This window comes from Brassica rapa, chromosome A01 (assembly GCF_000309985.2).
Source record: "Brassica rapa cultivar Chiifu-401-42 chromosome A01, CAAS_Brap_v3.01, whole genome shotgun sequence".
NCBI lineage: Eukaryota > Viridiplantae > Streptophyta > Magnoliopsida > Brassicales > Brassicaceae > Brassica > Brassica rapa.
Genome location: NC_024795.2, coordinates 6,650,334 through 6,666,915, shown reverse-complemented (window position 1 = coordinate 6,666,915; position 16,582 = coordinate 6,650,334). Strand labels below are relative to the sequence as shown.

The window sequence follows — 16,582 nt, the reverse complement described above, 5'->3', positions numbered from 1 at the left end:
AAAATTAAGCTTCGCTTGAATATTATTAATTTATGTATGGATTTTGAATTGAGTCTTTCTGGATCTGGATGAGTTCGGTTCTAATATATAGAAACCTAAAAATATCTAAATAACAAATATATCTCAAACGAGTTCCAATATTTGTACCAAAGTAATCATATTACCTGATTCGCTTCAGTTTTTTTGAATACAATTAGTTATATTATGATATATCTAAAATATATAACACTATTTAGGAAAAAACAAATATTAATGTAGAAAAATATAAAAACCAATACCCGACCATTATCATTACATTTATATTTTTGATGAATCTGATTCGGTTATGAAAGTTGTACCGAATGAAATCTTCTAGCGAAAAACACCCTCCTATATCATCATGAAACAAGTATAGAGTAGTCGATTGGTACAGGTACATATAAAAAGCCGACCAAATAAACATTACACTAATAAATGTATAATATAATAATTATCAAACAAATATAACTATTCGAAACTGGATTTTGCATCCAAGCAAATTGGTTAGAGAAATGTTAGTGGGGAAGCACGTAGGTGTGATCTTGACATCTTGTACAACAACACCAAAGTCTCACCAATACAACTTTTATCTTTACGCCAAAATTCGACAGGATCGTGTTTACCACACTGTCTGATCTTCCGACATAATCTCTCATCTAACACTCCCTTAAGTACTAGTATTCCATTTTTTTATCTTTTCTTAATCTCCCTTCTCAAACCTTAAACCCCCTACCGGACCATGACTCCTTTCTTCATTTTGTGTCTCTCCGTGACACTTTTCTTATGTCAGTCCTTGGTTGGAGCCATTAACAACGGCTATTACGGGTATAACCCGGTGGCCAGCTACCTACCCGAGAAACCTCAGAACATCATGAATCCGGTGGACTCGTGTTGGCGGCTCAAGTCTGACTGGACGGCCAACCGCAAAGATTTAGCCGATTGTGCGGTTGGGTTTGGTTCATCTGCCTTGGGCGGCAAGAAAGGCAATATATATGTTGTCACCAACCCTAATGATAATGCAGCGAACCCTCAACCCGGTTCTCTGCGATACGGTGTGATCCAAGACAAGCCGCTGTGGATCACTTTCGCTAAGGATATGGTCCTAACCTTAGAGAATGAGCTCATGGTCAATAGCTACAAGACCATCGATGGGAGAGGGACAAAAGTGGAAATTGCGTACGGACCTTGCATTACGATACAAGAAGTGACGAACGTAATTGTGCACGGGATCAGTATCCACCACTGCAAACCGGGTAAGTACGGAATGGTGAGGAGTAGCACAACGCACGTAGGTCATCGAAAGGGATCGGACGGTGATGCTATCGCGATTTCCGGTTCGTCTAATATTTGGATCGACCATTGTTACCTAGCGAGTTGTACGGACGGTCTTATCGATGTGATTCATGCTTCCACGGGAATAACTATTTCCAACAACTATTTTACTCAGCATGATAAAGTCAGTTCATTTCAATTTTATATTCATTTTGAAATCATTAGTATAGAGCTCGAGCAACTAATATCACATTTTGATGATTTTGGCTGGTATTTATTTATAGGTGATGTTGCTTGGACACAACGATGATTTCGTGCAGGATGTGAAAATGAAAGTGACCGTTGCATTCAATCATTTTGGACCAGGACTTGTGGAGAGAATGCCAAGGTAATTAGTCTTTTTGTTTGCTAAATCACTAATTACTACATAGATGTAAATTTAATGCAGAGTTAGAGATATAATAATCTATAAAATGTGGTGGCTGCAGGGTCCGACGAGGGTACGCTCATGTGGCAAACAATAGATACGATAAATGGATAATGTATGCAATTGGTGGTAGCGCCGATCCAACCATTTTCAGTGAAGGCAACTATTTCATTGCTTCTGATAATTCTAACAGCAAGGAGGTATTTTTACTGTGTCCTCCTAGTGATATACTTACACCCGTATAAATCAGGAACCAAATCTGACACTAAATGCTATTTTTAGAATGACCGGAAGTTTTTTTTTGGAAATTTCTTTTCGATACTTTTTCGGTCCGCTCGACCTAAGATCATCTTTAGGTGGTTCAAAAAGAATATTTAAGCTATTACCTGTACGTATAAGATTTTTTGTAGTTGGGGAGTAGCATCAATGTATCATCATTGTGTTAGTATTTCCATGTTTTTTCTCTTACAGGGCACTATTGAAAAAGTACAATAAACACAACACAAGTAAGATTACTCTAATTAATCTGAATTAGGCTGAGTTGGACCGATTGAATTTATGTACTTCATATACTAGAGATTAGTTGAACGTTTGGAACACTTATTAGTACCGAGTAGAAACTCTATAAATTAATATTCGATTAATTAATAAATATTAAAAATTAATAACTTTTTTTGGTTCCGAGTTGAACCAATTCAAAAAATGACATAAATCAATAAGATAATAAATTATTATCTTTTCAAAAAATTCTATGTAAATTTGTAGTCTCATTAAAATCATAAATTAATAATATATATACATTTTATATGTCGACAAAAAAAAATATACATTTTATATAAGTACAACCAAAACATTGTATTGTTTGTTTTATATTGATAATAAAATTATCTCTATTTTCTGAAATCTTCAATATATTTTGATAATATTTAATAAAATTATATCTAAAACTACATTTAAACTTTAAAGCATACTTCATATACACCAGATAATTTAATAAAACAATATTAAAGTCAAATTTATAAATTTAATTAGTGTGTATATGGAAAATCAACTATTTTCTTATTTTATAAAAAATATTTAAAAATTCAAAAAAACTTTTTTATAAATTAACAACTCTATAAATTAATAAAGACTATGTTATTAATTTTTATATATATTACTGTATATATAAATTTTTGTTAGTATTATTCCATCGGTTCATGAAAATATCATTTTGACAATTTTCGCATAAATTTTAAAAGTTTTTTGAAAAGTTTTTGTCCATCATCAATATATTTAAAAAGCTTTCCAACTAATATATTAGGATAATAAGTTAAAACTGAAATATTATTTATAAATTTGCATTAAAAATGTAAAATAACATTTTTGTAAAACAAACTAAAATTTTAAAATGACATTTTATAAAAAGAAAAAACAATAATTAGTTGACCACGATTATTGGACCACCCAAAATTTTCCGCTGGTTTTTTTTTTTTTTGTTAAAGTTTTCCGCTGGTTTATAAGTGACGGCAGCTTACCATTGGACGTTTACACGGCTGACTAATATCTAGACGTCCTGTTTGAGTTAAGTATAATGATCATCAAGATAAACACATACTCCATATGGATACAAATGTTTGATGTTTTGACTATAATAAATAAACTATTTTGTCTATCACTTTTTGGATTTACCAAAGTTTCACAACTAATATTTTTACATTTTATTTAATGTTTTAGTTTTAAAGACAAGCACATTACCTATATTCTAAAACATCAATCTTTCTAAAACATCGCATAATTCGTATACGAACGGATGAGTATTATAACTAGGGCTGGGCAAATAAACCGAATCCGAAAATCCGAACCGAACCCGATCCGATAAAAATGAATCCGAACCGATCCGAATCCGACATAAATACCGAATGGATCCTGTTTTTTGGTATTTTGGGTTATGGGTATTATCCGAACCGAACCCGGACCTAAATGGATATCCGATAGAACCCGAAACATTTAAAATCACAAAAAGAACTTCTACCAAATATGATCATAATTCTTAATATGTATCCAAAATACTTTAAGATATTATTGAACTTCTAAAATAATTATATGTTACATGAAGGTTGATGGTGGAATGTGGCGGTTGATGCCTGAAGTTTTTAGGTTTTGGTTTTGTTTTTATTGAATAATGTTTCTCATTTCATGAGAACTTATTTTTTGTTTTATGATTTCATTTATCTGGTTTTCTTTCTATCACTATCTATGTTTATATTTCGCTTGATTTTGAATGATCACGTTTGATGTTTTTTCTTATTTTTGAATCGATTTTACTTATGTTTTGGCTATTAAAATATGTAGAAATCATGTATTTTAAATTCGAAGAACCGATTTCATTTATGTTTTAGTTACAAAATAGGTACAAATCAGATATTTTTAAACCAAAGAACCGATTGGGACCCGAACCCGAAAGTACAATGGGTTATACCGGTTCTTTGAAGATTTACTAACCCCGAACCGAACCCGATAGAACCCGAACCGGTCCCGAACCGAACTTTTATATAACCCGAATGGGGTTGATTTTGATAAACCCGAAAAACCGAAACCCGAATGGATAAAACCGAAACCTGATTGGGACCCCGAATGCCCATGCCTAATTATAACTATACCTATGGTAAATGCATGGAAATAGAATGCTAAGCCTAAATCAATTTAATAAACAGGTGACAAAGAGAGAAGTGAAAGGAGGGTGGAACAATTGGAGATGGAGAACTTCAAAAGACGTTTTCAAGAACGGCGCTTACTTCGTTCCTTCTGGTTACGGCAGCGTTGCGCTTCCATATAGTTCTGCTCAGCGATTCCCAGTCGCTCCAGGGAACTTGGTTCCTTCTCTAACCGCAGGCGCTGGCCCTCTTAACTGTTACCGCAACCGCCCATGTTATTAGTATTGAAGAGCTAAGCGTAAATGCAATGGAAAATGTCACATGTGTGTGTATACATACTCTTTTCGATGTATCTTATTTTTGGTATATCCCATTATTTTCTTAGTTTATACCGTTTAATATGTTTCGGTCTGCTACGCGCTTTTACTACATCATATGTGGTTATGAACGATGAGATACATTAAGAGTTTGTTGCACCAAATGCATATTTTGATTGATTATTTATGTGTATACATTTATAATTAGAAAGTTTTTCTTGTAGCCAAGATTACATTCTTTTATTAGCAAAGAAAAGAAAGATACACATATCAAATTAGTTTAGTAACGTTATTTAGTTTTTCTTATATTCGAGTCTTGTTAGTTTGGTAATGTTATTTAGTTTTGAAACAACCAACATTAGTACTAATTGGTCAGCCTGGTTTATATCATCATTTCTCTTTTTCTTTATACTAAAAATTGTAATAGTATAAGATTCGGCAGCAGACCCAGAAAAAGGAAGCAAAACAAGGATCGGCGGATCAAATAAAATAAACCAAGAAAACAGATTTTATAACCAAATTTTGTCAGATGAGCAGAAAGCCATGGGACCGGTCCGCAAAATTCCATAAATCGAGACCTATTGCCCGGAACAAATTAAAATCCAGACGAATCCTATTTCATTGCGAAGAATCGGATCTTAATTAATGTCAGGAAATAAATTCACTAGAATGTGTTAGAAAAGCTGGTTAGGTTGTATATGGGGTGTTACTTTTGCTTGTCATTATAGTCCCTTATCTATATAGTTCTGATATTGATAGGCGGACTTTTGTGATGATCCATTAGGTATTGACTATTGACTTCACAAACAAAAACTGAAGACTTTTAAAAATCGTTAACTTTATCTAAACGCAAGCTCATTCCAACCGCCTTTTATGTTTCCATCTAATTTTCCACGTGTTTGTACAACCAGATAATTTCTTACATATATTAGCATTGAGTGAATGGATTGTTTTTGATCAATATAAACTCAAAATTAACATCAAAAGAAATTGGTACGACATTATTGTAAGATAGCTATACATACAATGATGCAATTAACTACAAAAACTCGTGATATTGTATAGCAGCAAAAGAAGACTTGGAACATCGGATGTCGGCGAGATATGCTAGAGGTCGTATGAACATTTTTTTAAAAGTCAGTGTTAGTAATTAACTTTGTAATTATTCATTTAACTATAGAAAGCTGTACACATTGAAACTATTTGAAAGATGAAAACTAAGAACTAAGCTACACGAGTACACGACATTGATTGAAACAATTGCTTAAGTTGCTTGTTTACTTTATTTATCTTCTTTATTTCTTGCGGTTTGCATGTTTTCTTGCTCGATTTTATTTGTCTTGACTTTTCCTTTGTTTACGCTTAATTCTAGAACTTATATTAAAGATAAATCATAATCTATGTTCGATAGATTTATTTTCCTAAAATTTTAATAAGTGATAACTAATAGTTATGTTTCGATTTTATATCAGTTGCGATTAATAATGCCTCATGGCTCATGTGAGTCACTAGATCTAGTTATTAACCACGAGCTGGATAGGTAGATAGTCTGAAGATCAAAGAGATAAGAGAAGAATACACTGTATATGTCTTAAATGTACGTTATCTTTTTTTAAAGTAGTCATTAGTCTATGTATATATGTTTACTCGTATGTTTAGACCAAAAAAAATGTTTACTCGTATGTTCTTTCTGTTAAACAAAATTCCAAAGAGTTGAAATAGAGAGAACTCGATACAAACAAAACAAAAAGTCAAAGGAAGTGAGCGGGTCCCACGGTAATATTTGTCAACACATGAACCGGCAACAACGTAAGTTAACTCTCGGACTACTACATGGGACCCATTCGGAAAGCCGGTCGAGCCGACCCAATCCCGTCAAACTTTTTTTTGGGGTTAATTTGACCATATTTTAGTATTTATTACAAAAAAATGCGTGTTAAAGACTTATGGCTTTGGTGACAAAAAAAAAAAAAAGACTTATGGCCAAAAGTCCTTTAAAATGTTCATTTTCTGGCGGAAAGATATATGAAAGGATGAATTCTATTTCTAAACTCCACATAAACCTACTTTTAGATTCGACCCAACTTGCATTTGGACCTATATCACAAGTTCGATTTAGGTCTAATGCTAAAAATTTACTAATTACAAATCCGATAAATTCTAAAATACGCAGGAAAAAGTGTACTGTGCGAATCATTCGAATCGCAACAAAATTAAACTACAAACTGTATCTAACAATTTGCCGGGAGAATAAAATGTTGCAAGAATATTAGTCTGCCAAAAAAAATCCAATCACGTGAAAAATGCCGATTTATTTGCTAGCGGTGTTTTTTTTTTCTTCTTCTATCATTTGCTCTAATATTTTGATTATCTGAAATAGTCAAAAAGATTTCTGAAATGAGGAAAGAATAAACAAACATTTAAATCACAACTGATTTTTAATTTGACGAAAATAGCTGTTCATACAAATCACCTGCTTTTCGCCGCATTCAATATCTTTGGGTATATTGACATGTTCAATAAGATTTTAAAAAAAAAATCATATTGAATTCTGAAAATCTAAAATAGATCATTTTTAAAACAGACAAGTTTGACATTATCGAGATATCTTAAAATAGTAGATTTGATTCATCTAAACCACGGATCGAACACGTCTGAGAGTACCGTACTAATATAGCCAAAACTAGTGTATAATTTCAAACAAACAGCATGGTGTTGAAATATACAGAATGGAGCCAAGCTTCTGTGCAGCTTGAAACACCCGTCCCTCCCCATTTCCAACCGGGGTTCCAGGGCACGGGGTTTAGGACACACATGTCTACTTTTCCGACATCTCCGTGTGTCCCGTTTCTGGTCCCATGAGTTTCAGGTGCATTTCCTTCCTTACCGTCGGCATTTCCACTTATGGTTCTGCAAGAATGGAAGAGGGAAAAGAGGGGTGAGTATTAATACTCAATGAAGCGATTCTAGACCAGTCTCCCCCATGAGCTTTTATACTGCTCAATGCGAAACGAGAACCGACTAGTCGCTACACACATTTCTTAACCAACTATTAAAGTTCATTTCACAAAAACAAGCAGTGCAATGAACTCAGTCATCGCTCAATGCACACAATTCGGTTTATTATTTAAGACTCCATTCATCCTATAACTCTAGGACCTACACAGCTCAAGCGGACCAACCCTCCCCTTTCTTGCTGCATTCCTGTGAGGTCGCCTGCCCTGGTACACCCGGCATCCGGTTCCCTTGGATGTAGTCCATACCCCTTGCAGTGTATTACGACCCCTTCCCGCCAAGACTCGGCGTGACTCAATCTTACCGGCGCCTCTATTCTTACTTACCGTTTTTGAACGCTACGGCCGCCGCGTTTTCCCATACTCCCCACCAGTCCCTCGGTGGTTCGTATTCCATTTCTATTCATTTCCCATACTCCCCACCCGTTCCTCGGTGGTTCGTATTTCAATCATTTAACCTTTCCTTTTTCCTTATCATTTCCTTTTCCTTAAACCCTTAGACTCTTTCTTACTTTCCTTTTTAGACGCCACCCGTTCTCGGTGTCACACTCAATTCATTCAACAATCATTCATAGATTTTCTATCATTCATCTAACAGACCGGTTAACCGTTCTCTTAAGATCCTACGTTCATTTCTCTATAACCATCCTAGCTCTCATTCACAACCACAGGTCTTCAACCAATCAAACATTCAATCAATCATCAACACACCAGTTTATTTAGAATCTTAAATCAGTACGAAAGTTCTAATGCAATATGATCTATCAACCTAACAACAAACAGGATCTAATCAATCCTAGCAACCCATTCAACAATATAAAAGAACATGGAACAGATCTGGGTAGAACACCTCACCTTAGCCTAGATCTGGATGGATCTGAGATGCAAGAGAGGTGAGATCTGAGATCGACGACGCCACACGGTTACCCCCACCACTCGCGGCTGCTCACGGCGAGGAGAGAGAGAGTCGTCTGAGAGAGAGAAAGAGGCGCGGCGAGGAGAGAGAGAGAAGAGTCGCGGCGAAGAGAGAGAAAGAGAGGAGAGGCGGCGCAGGGAGAGAGAAGGAAGAGAGAGACGGCGCGGGGAAGAGAGAAAGAGTCGACGGCTAGGGCTTCTGATCTCCGGTGATTCTCCGCAGGGCTTCGCTTCTAAATTTCTGATGGGAGTCTAAGGGGTGGAGGCTTGCTTTTATAAGGTGAGGAAAAGGGAAAACCTTAGGGTTTTCTAGTTGGGCTGTAGAGAACCCATTAGCTTTTAAAATTTTTTAATTGGGCTGGTTTTGGGGTGTTACAATTCTCCCCCTCTTATTCGGAATTCGTCCCGAATTCCAAACCTTCAGTTCGAACTTAACATCCCAAAACAAGGGCGAGTTTCCAAACACAATCAAGGGAAGCACGAAAGAGACGTCCTACTTGCTCAAGATCATTTAAAACCAACAATGAATTTAATAAATGAAATGGAGTAGGACTACAACGAATAACTAGGTCTCAAGGTATCGCCAAAATCCGCGATTAACCTCATAACAAGAATGACAAGCTAAAAATCAAAGAAGAAAAACCAGGTCCTACTCCTACTAGCTGACTCTGGAATCACAGCTAGCCACTTCGAACTGGAGACTTCTGCTCCCCGTCCGGCTTAGGACCAGCCACACGGCCACTCCCCGTCGGCGACGCCGGCTCCTCTTCCCAGTCTGAGTCCTCTGATGGATCCTCTTCCACCTCTAAGTCCTCCTCAAAGCTCGAGATAGCGACGACCCGACGAGTAAGTGTCCGTTCAGCCTCCATTGCCTGACCGGCCATCCGGTTCACCAAGGCGAATTCCCATGGTTCCAACACACCAATCAGCTTACCCTGAATCTCCTCGCGGAGTCCTGCCTTGTACCACCGGCACCAATCCTCCGCTATCTTGGGCTTGCATCTTTTGGCTGACTCCAGGAATTCCTCTGTGTACTCCCGGACTGAGCGCGGTCCTTGCCTGGCCTGCGTCAATGTTCCACACCGACATATTCCAGTTATTCTCCTCAGACTCTCTGCATCAATGCTCGGAATCTTCTTTGGGCGTCCCCGTTTCCTCGTTGGTACACTGTCCTCCATCCGGATCGATCCCGGACCTTCCCTGGTCGGCCATGTCTTCCTTGGGCGCCCTCGACCCCTTGTGGGCGGCGTCGTGTCAACTTCAGGTGCAAACTGGAAAGTACCATGACCCTGGTACAATCGCCTGTACTCGGCTGCCCGCTGGGAATGGGGCATCAAAATCCGACGCCTCACGGTCGTCTCCTGGATGGGGGCGTTCGGCGGCTCCGCGAACTCCATTTCCTCTTCGTCTGGGAAGAGTGCAGGTACCACATCGCCCCAAGCGTCACGGTAGGGCTTGCGAGCGTAAGCCCTTGTCCCTTTTGGTCCATAGCGCATGCGCCTTTCTCCGAGCTCGTGATGCACTGGTGAAGTCATCCTGCAGCGTAAAAACAAAGACCTGATCAGAACATAGTAGTAGTCGTGCATAGATGGCAGTTTTCAATCAATTCTCAAGCTAGAGCTGCTTAAACAGACAATATCCCCGGTGTGGTTCTTATCATCCCTTTTTGCCCCAAGATGATCCTTTTTACAGTCAACCCTAATCTGGAATCAGTTTCCTCCTACTGTGCATCCGACCGTCCCTTGGCCGCTCCGGTGTTGCTCCATCCTCGTCGGCAGCCCACGCCCTGGTGGTGGGGCCCACGCCCATGTTTTTTTTTTTTTTTTTTTTTTTTTTTTTGGAAACAAGCTTCACTGTGATATCTGAATGCCAGAAGTCCATTTCTTCGCAGGGTTTAATCCTTCCATGAAGCTGCGCACGCCTCGGCCTTGCGTCCGTCTCTCCTTCCCAGGCCTCCCCGGCCCGGTGTGGGGCGGTGTCGTCCGCGAGACGCTTCCCTCCAGCTCGAATGTCCGGCTTTCCATTCCCCCTTAGCTTGACGTGCTAGGCGACTAATCCCTCTGTATACTTGCCTTATAACTCCTAGTTACGCATTCCAGAACCTCTGAAACTCCACTACACTGCGGTTCGAGGACTTTTTGGTTGATCTGATCTTGGCCGGAGACTCTGAGCTGTTCGAATTCTCCTTCAACATTAACTAAAGCGGTCTACCAGAACCATAAGGGAAATGGGCAATAGCGGAAACGCTGATCCCTTAAGTTAGTATTAAGGGACCTTAACCTGGCTCTGATACCAATTGAAACACCCGTCCCTCCCCATTTCCAACCGGGGTTCCAGGGCGCGGGGTTTAGGACACACATGTCTACTTTTCCGACATCTCCGTGTGTCCCATTTCTGGTCCCATGAGTTTCAGGTGCATTTCCTTCCTTACCGTCGGCATTTCCACTTATGGTTCTGCAAGAATGGAAGAGGGAAAAGAGGGGTGAGTATTAATACTCAGTGAAGCGATTCTAGACCAGTCTCCCCCATGAGCTTTTATACTGCTCAATGCGAAACGAGAACCGACTAGTCGCTACACACATTTCTTAACCAACTATTAAAGTTCATTTCACAAAAACAAGCAGTGCAATGAACTCAGTCATCGCTCAATGCACACAATTCGGTTTATTATTTAAGACTCCATTCATCCTATAACTCTAGGACCTACACAGCTCAAGCGGACCAACCCTCCCCTTTCTTGCTGCATTCCTGTGAGGTCGCCTGCCCTGGTACACCCGGCATCCGGTTCCCTTGGATGTAGTCCATACCCCTTGCAGTGTATTACGACCCCTTCCCGCCAAGACTCGGCGTGACTCAATCTTACCGGCGCCTCTATTCTTACTTGCCGTTTTTGAACGCTACGGCCACCGCGTTTTCCCATACTCCCCACCAGTCCCTCGGTGGTTCGTATTCCATTTCTATTCATTTCCCATACTCCCCACCCGTTCCTCGGTGGTTCGTATTTCAATCATTTAACCTTTCCTTTTTCCTTATCATTTCCTTTTCCTTAAACCCTTAGACTCTTTTTTACTTTCCTTTTTAGACGCCACCCGTTCTCGGTGTCACACTCAATTCATTCAACAATCATTCATAGATTTTCTATCATTCATCTAACAGACCGGTTAACCGTTCTCTTAAGATCCTACGTTCATTTCTCTATAACCATCCTAGCTCTCATTCACAACCACAGGTCTTCAACCAATCAAACATTCAATCAATCATCAACACACCAGTTTATTTAGAATCTTAAATCAGTACGAAAGTTCTAATGCAATATGATCTATCAACCTAACAACAAACAGGATCTAATCAATCCTAGCAACCCATTCAACAATATAAAAGAACATGGAACAGATCTGGGTAGAACACCTCACCTTAGCCTAGATCTGGATGGATCTGAGTTGCAAGAGAGGTGAGATCTGAGATCGACGACGCCACACGGTTACCCCCACCACTCGCGGCTGCTCACGGCGAGGAGAGAGAGAGTCGTCCGAGAGAGAGAAAGAGGCGCGGCGAGGAGAGAGAGAGAAGAGTCGCGGCGAAGAGAGAGAAAGAGAGGAGAGGCGGCGCAGGGAGAGAGAAGGAAGAGAGAGACGGCGCGGGGAAGAGAGAAAGAGTCGACGGCTAGGGCTTCTGATCTCCGGTGATTCTCCGCAGGGCTTCGCTTCTAAATTTCTGATGGGAGTCTAAGGGGTGGAGGCTTGCTTTTATAAGGTGAGGAAAAGGGAAAACCCTAGGGTTTTCTAGTTGGGCTGTAGAGAACCCATTAGCTTTTAAAATTTTTTAATTGGGCTGGTTTTGGGGTGTTACACAGCTAGTAATCATAATTGAAACAACACGTAGTCCACACCATTTCTCAGATCAGAAAAAAATGACAAAAGAATAAGTAAACGTGTTAAGTGTGAGGTCTATTAGTTGGACATTTCTTGTCTGGTTGAAGTATAGGACTCACGTCTCTCTTTAAGTGTCAGGTGGCAGACAAATGACGCACACCCTGACGCTTTTGAGCTAAACTAGAAATCTCCAAGAAATTTCTATAAAGAATATAATAATATATTAAAAAAAACTCAATATACACAAGTACACAAACATAGATACATTCATATAATCTATATATAACTAAAACTGAAATAATAAGATATTATCTCTCAGTCGACGTCAAAACCCTTTTTGTAGGCGAAGCATCTGGACCGGTAAGAGACTCTCTCATCAATCATAGCCACATACCAAACTATCTTTCTCTCTCTAATATATCTTTCTTTGCTCTTTTATCTTCTTGATCTTCCTATATATGGAGAAACACCAAAAGGGTACAGCGATACTGTACGGATCCAACAAACTGGATTGATTACCCACAAGTACTTATTCTTTTTGCTCCTAGCGTTTCGGAGAATCCGATCAAGAACAAAGTAAACCATATTATAAGTATTATATAGACTTAGATGTTCCGGTTTCCGGTGAGTCTAGGAGGTTCACGTGACGAAACCCGTCACGATCAGATCACACCGTTGGACGAGCGTCGTGTAGTGGTTGGTGAGGTTGACTTCTTCTCGGATAAGAGAGATAGGGTTTCACGTGAAAACATCAACGACGACGAAGACGACGAAGCCAGTAAGGTTCACGTCGAAATGGAGAGTTCACGAGTTGAAGACAAAGATCGTTCTAGAGATGTAAATGTAAGTGTAATTGATTCTTCTCTTTGCTTTTGGTTATCTATATTAAAAGGTTTTTTTTTTTTCGTTGTACTTCTGTTGAAATTTCGTTTCTTGGCTTGCTGAGATGAGAATGCTCATAACACTAGTCTTTTTTTTTTTGCTAAACCTCATAACACTAGTCTAGTAACAATTGTTTTTTCACAGAGTTGAGTTGTTATTAACATAGGCAGATGAGTTGAATATGGTTTATGAGTTAAGATGGTGTGGATATATTAACTACAGATCGGGCTGAATCTTCTGACGGCGAATACGGGAAGCGATGAATCAACAGTGGATGATGGACTGTCTATGGATATGGAAGATAAACGTGCAAAGTTTGAGGTACATATTAATCATAAAACGTTGATCGTATATTTTCATTTTCGTTTCCTAATTGGTTCCACAAACAAAATTAATCATATCTTCTTCAGCATTTAATGTGATTTCGTAGACAGCAATAAAAGTAAAAATAAAAATAAACGAGTAGTATTTTACTAGCTTTTGCTCTAAATTTTACATTTTTCGATGAAGAATTTTTATTTTTTTTGAGGAAAAGGTTTTAATATATCTTGTGTTGCAATAAATGAAACGAAGAACGCACAATTGCAAGAGGAGCTGAAGAAGATGAAAATAGAGAACCAAAGGCTAAGGGAAATGTTGAGCCAAGCGACCAACAACTTCAATTCCTTACAAATGCAACTTGTTGCCGTCATGAGGCAACAAGAACAACGCAACTCCTCCCAAGATCATCTGTTGGTAATTTTACATCTCCCTTTTAAGCTTTTGGAGTTTTACGTGATTGATCTCAATCTGTTCTCTCTAATATATATATATTTGAGGAATCTAGTTATTCATTAAATCATGTCAATAACAACTAACAAGTAAACCATGTGGATAACCGACATGTTTGTATAGTTGGTCAATCGTTTTTTTGTTGTCGTTTATGTAAATTTCAATCGCACCAACTCTTTTACATTTGGTCGTTATGACGGATATACATTTGAGGATAAACTTTAATTGTACATAACGTCGGCACATGGGGCTTAAATACGAAAAACGACTCTCTAATTGTTATTATTTCTATAATTATAACACAAGCACAAAATTCATGTTCTAAGTATTTATTCATCTTCTTGAAAGTATAATTCCTCAGCTAATTAATAGTTATAAAAACGCAAAAATTAAAGTTATAAGATTTCTTTAATATATATAGGCTACGGAAGGTAACGCAGAAGGAGGTAAACGGCAAGAAGTGCAAACCATGGTGCCAAGGCAGTTCATGGACCTCGGGCCGTCTTCTGGCGCGGCCGAGCAGGATGCTGAAGTGTCATCTGAAGAGAGGACAATGCTGCGCTCAGGATCTCCTCCTTTGCTTCTGGAGAATTCAAATCCCCGAGAGAGCGGGAAGAGGTTACTTGCGAGAGAAGAAAGCCCGGAGTCCGAGTCTAACGCTTGGGGAAACCCTAACAAAGTCACCAAACACAATCCACCCTCCGGAAGCAACAACAACAACAACGGAAATAGAAACCTTATTGATCAGTCCGCTGCGGAAGCCACCATGCGAAAAGCCCGTGTCTCAGTTCGCGCCCGGTCTGAAGCAACTATGGTAACGCTAAGTCTTACTCCCTCAATGATTTTAAAAATCTGAAAAAGATAACATTTTTATATTTTAATGCAACTTGTAAGGTAATAATATAAGTTTCACAAAGTTATATTTATTGAATTTCTATCAAATTAAGAGTGTGAAAAAGAGTTTATTCACAACATGTTATATTTAAAATCAAAATTTAATATGTTTTCCAGTTACCAAAAAATAATATGTTTTTTAAATATATGTGAAAATACAAAACATATATATTTTAGAAACTGAGAGGACATTATAATAGCTATATAAGGTTATTTTTATAAAAAGCTTGTAATAATGCTGATATAACAGATAACCGATGGATGTCAATGGAGAAAGTACGGACAAAAAATGGCTAAAGGAAACCCTTGTCCGCGAGCTTATTATCGCTGCACGATGGCTGGTGGATGTCCTGTTCGTAAGCAAGTACGTTTGCTCTTACATCTACAGTCGCCAATAAACTTATATAAACATATATATAAGCTGCGCTTGAAACAAAGGAAACCTTAACCAATGATGTTTTAACAGGTGCAACGTTGCGCAGAAGACAGATCTATTCTCATAACCACTTACGAAGGAAACCACAACCATCCTCTTCCACCAGCCGCAATGGCCATGGCCTCAACAACCACTGCAGCAGCAAGCATGCTCCTCTCAGGCTCAGTGTCTAGCCAAGACAATTTAATGAACCCAACAAACCTCCTAGCTCGAGCCATCTTGCCTTGCTCCTCAAGCATGGCCACAATCTCAGCCTCCGCGCCGTTCCCAACCATCACACTGGACCTCACCAATTCACCCAACGGTAACAACCCGAACATGACCACTAATAACCCGTTGATGCAGTTCGCTCAAAGACCCGGTTTCAACCCGGGGGTGTTGCCTCAAGTGGTTGGTCAAGGTTTGTATTATAACCAACAACAATCCAAATTTTCTGGTTTACAGTTACCCGCTCAGCCGCTACAGATGGCTGCAACTTCTTCGATGGCCGAGAGCGTTAGTGCCGCCAGTGCAGCGATTGCGTCCGATCCAAACTTTGCGGCGGCTTTAGCGGCAGCAATTACGTCCATTATTAACGGCTCCAGTCATCAGAATAATAACAGCAATAATACCAATCTGGCTACTAGCAACGGTGACAATATATAGGCAGTAAGAGTCTTGGTTTTGATGCTCGATTTTATTTTATTGGTACTTTGTTTTTGAGTTTTGGATGTGTAATTATTCGTATCCTTGGTTTTGCTTTTGTTCGTAAACAAGAACGGTCTTTGAGAACATGTTTTTCCTCTTGTTCTTCGTGTAAGATCAACGTTTTTGTCGGTACTTGAATTTCAATTAAAATAATTTTTCCTTAAATTTGGACGAGATTACGCTCTCACTAACGCACAGAAGACCAACTTGGTGCCTACTTTGAGATTATTCTCATACATTATTTAATATCTTCTATGGCCCCTTGCTGCTCTTTCAAGTTTCTTGTGAACCTGTATAGCTTGCTACAATTTTATTTCATCTAAAGTTTACATGATTAACCAACCACAAGTGGTGGTCTAATAGTAGATGGCAGCAATCCAAATTCAAATATTCGAATTCGAATGCATCTCATTACGCTTTCACCTTGTGGTCACGCGGATA

General features: G+C 38.8%; 3 protein-coding genes across 3 annotated transcripts; 2 read left to right on the top strand and 1 right to left on the bottom strand.

Annotated features, from left to right (window-relative positions):
• The first annotated feature begins 196 nt into the window (after positions 1-196).
• Positions 197-6,629, top strand: LOC103859732 (probable pectate lyase 16). The gene is made up of 4 exons (XM_009137310.3): positions 197-1,474; positions 1,575-1,678; positions 1,779-1,917; positions 4,414-6,629. The coding sequence occupies exons 1-4, from the start codon at positions 758-760 to the stop codon at positions 4,633-4,635; spliced, it is 1,182 nt and encodes a 393-aa protein (XP_009135558.1). The 5' UTR covers positions 197-757; the 3' UTR covers positions 4,636-6,629.
• A 376-nt stretch (positions 6,630-7,005) lies between these two features.
• LOC117133453 lies at positions 7,006-10,328 on the bottom strand. Its single transcript, XM_033289651.1, has 2 exons — positions 8,540-10,328; positions 7,006-7,580 (listed from the first exon to the last, which is right to left on the bottom strand). The coding sequence occupies exon 1, from the start codon at positions 10,183-10,185 to the stop codon at positions 9,280-9,282; it is 906 nt and encodes a 301-aa protein (XP_033145542.1). The 5' UTR covers positions 10,186-10,328; the 3' UTR covers positions 7,006-7,580; positions 8,540-9,279.
• A 2,420-nt stretch (positions 10,329-12,748) lies between these two features.
• Positions 12,749-16,306, top strand: LOC103859716 (probable WRKY transcription factor 31). Its single transcript, XM_009137300.3, has 7 exons — positions 12,749-12,831; positions 12,948-13,314; positions 13,576-13,674; positions 13,927-14,088; positions 14,546-14,938; positions 15,269-15,382; positions 15,485-16,306. Exons 2-7 carry the CDS (start codon positions 13,081-13,083, stop codon positions 16,097-16,099), a joined length of 1,617 nt encoding a protein of 538 aa, XP_009135548.1. The 5' UTR covers positions 12,749-12,831; positions 12,948-13,080; the 3' UTR covers positions 16,100-16,306.
• Positions 16,307-16,582: the final 276 nt, after the last annotated feature.